At 48.7% G+C, this 1,597-nt stretch overlaps 1 protein-coding gene across 1 annotated transcript; it reads right to left on the reverse strand.

Moving 5' to 3' along the window:
• Window positions 1-650: 650 nt before the first annotated feature.
• On the reverse strand, window positions 651-1,211 carry TEOVI_000607100 (uncharacterized protein; the record flags this gene model as incomplete). The annotated part of the gene is made up of 1 exon (XM_067221850.1): window positions 651-1,211. The coding sequence occupies one exon, from the start codon at window positions 1,209-1,211 to the stop codon at window positions 651-653; it is 561 nt and encodes a 186-aa protein (XP_067077951.1).
• Window positions 1,212-1,597: the final 386 nt, after the last annotated feature.

The following is a 1,597-nucleotide window of genomic DNA, read 5'->3' on the forward strand; positions in this document are numbered from 1 at the left end:
CAGATAAACTGTAAAACATCAGCTTCTATGCTACTATAGGAAATAAATGCACTAACAGGTCCATAACCCAATTGGAAGTCGCTTATTCGGCTATATAGCCTTAGAAAAGTGGCGTAAATCTGAATCGTTGTTTCTGCGACCACAGAAAACGTCAGCAAAGATGCTTCTTCCCAATATTTAATAAAAAGTGAAGTCGACCATGAAACTAAAGGAACAAGCTCAGTTACTCTGGATTTGTTTCGCTTTGTCGACTCCATCCGGAAAATGCGACGTCAACGAGGGCGACAACGGACGCTATTACAGCGTAGCGTGTACCATCCTCAACATGCTAACATCAGGCTTCCCGGTCGCCGACACACCGAATTCCGTACAGTCACTAGCAGGCGAAATCGGCGCCCTCAATCTATCTCTAAGCGACCAGCAGTTTTCAAATCTCATCGCTCACGATAAAGACTGGGGTGAAGCGCCAATGAAGGCAGCAACTGACAACAAGCCTTACGCGCAAGAGTGGAAAACACAATACCCATTCTGGAAGGCAGCAGCAAATAAACTCGAGGGAAAAAAGCAAATTACAAGGCATGGCAAGCCCTACAACTTAGCTCGGAAGCCATTCACACGATAAGAGACTTAGCAAATGAAGCTTACAAAGCCTACACAGACACGGAAATAGCAAGCTTCGAAGCGACGAAAGCGGCGGTAACAACAGCAGCAAACCAGGCAATATACGGCAAAGCCTCAAACGGTGACGACGACCAAACGCCGACCACCGCCGACCGAGTGAATGATTGCGGCAAATCAGATGGCAATCCAGGAGACAAAGCCGGCAAAAACCTCAAAACTGACCTGCTCTGCCTTTGCGCGGGCACCGCAGGAAACCTGGCCAAAGCATGCTGCAGCGAATGCGGCGACGCCGCCAGCGACGACTGGGGCAACACCGGAACAAAAGTACCCAAGGCATGGAAACGAATAAAAGATAACTGCCCAAGCCGTGCGCCAACGCCAACCTTAACAAGCGACAACATGAAACAGGCCCTAGCGGCATTCCAGCAAACAATAGCGCCGATGCAAGGGACGAACAGCAAAAAACAATACATCCTAGGAACACTGGACATGACTGGGGCAGGCGGTTGCTCAGGGACATCGGCAGCCACCAACGGATTCTGCGTACGGTACAGGTCAACGGCACAAAACAAAATCGTCAAAATCGACATAGGCTGGATGCAGCACGCTCTAAGAGCCGCAGCCGAGGGAACAAAGCTTATGCAGCGGGAAGACAAGATCAAACAACTAGAACACAAACTAAGGCTACTCAACATAACAGCAAGCTTACAAAGGCACAAAGTTATTTCCCAGAACCCAACAGCGCCAGAAACACCAGACAAAAGAGGCGCACAAGAGACTTCAGAAAATGAACAAAACTGCAACAAGCACCATAACGACGCGACCAACTGCACAGCAGCTGGCTCCGCCTATGATGCAAACGCAAAAGATGGTAAAAAATGCAAACCTAAACCAAAAACAGAAACCACAGCAACAGGGACAGTACCTACAACTGGGTCAGCAAAACACGGAACTGATAAAACCACTTGTGAAAAGG

Source organism: Trypanosoma equiperdum (genome assembly GCF_001457755.1).
Source record: "Trypanosoma equiperdum strain OVI genome assembly, contig: ctg_1507, whole genome shotgun sequence".
Lineage (NCBI taxonomy): Eukaryota > Euglenozoa > Kinetoplastea > Trypanosomatida > Trypanosomatidae > Trypanosoma > Trypanosoma equiperdum.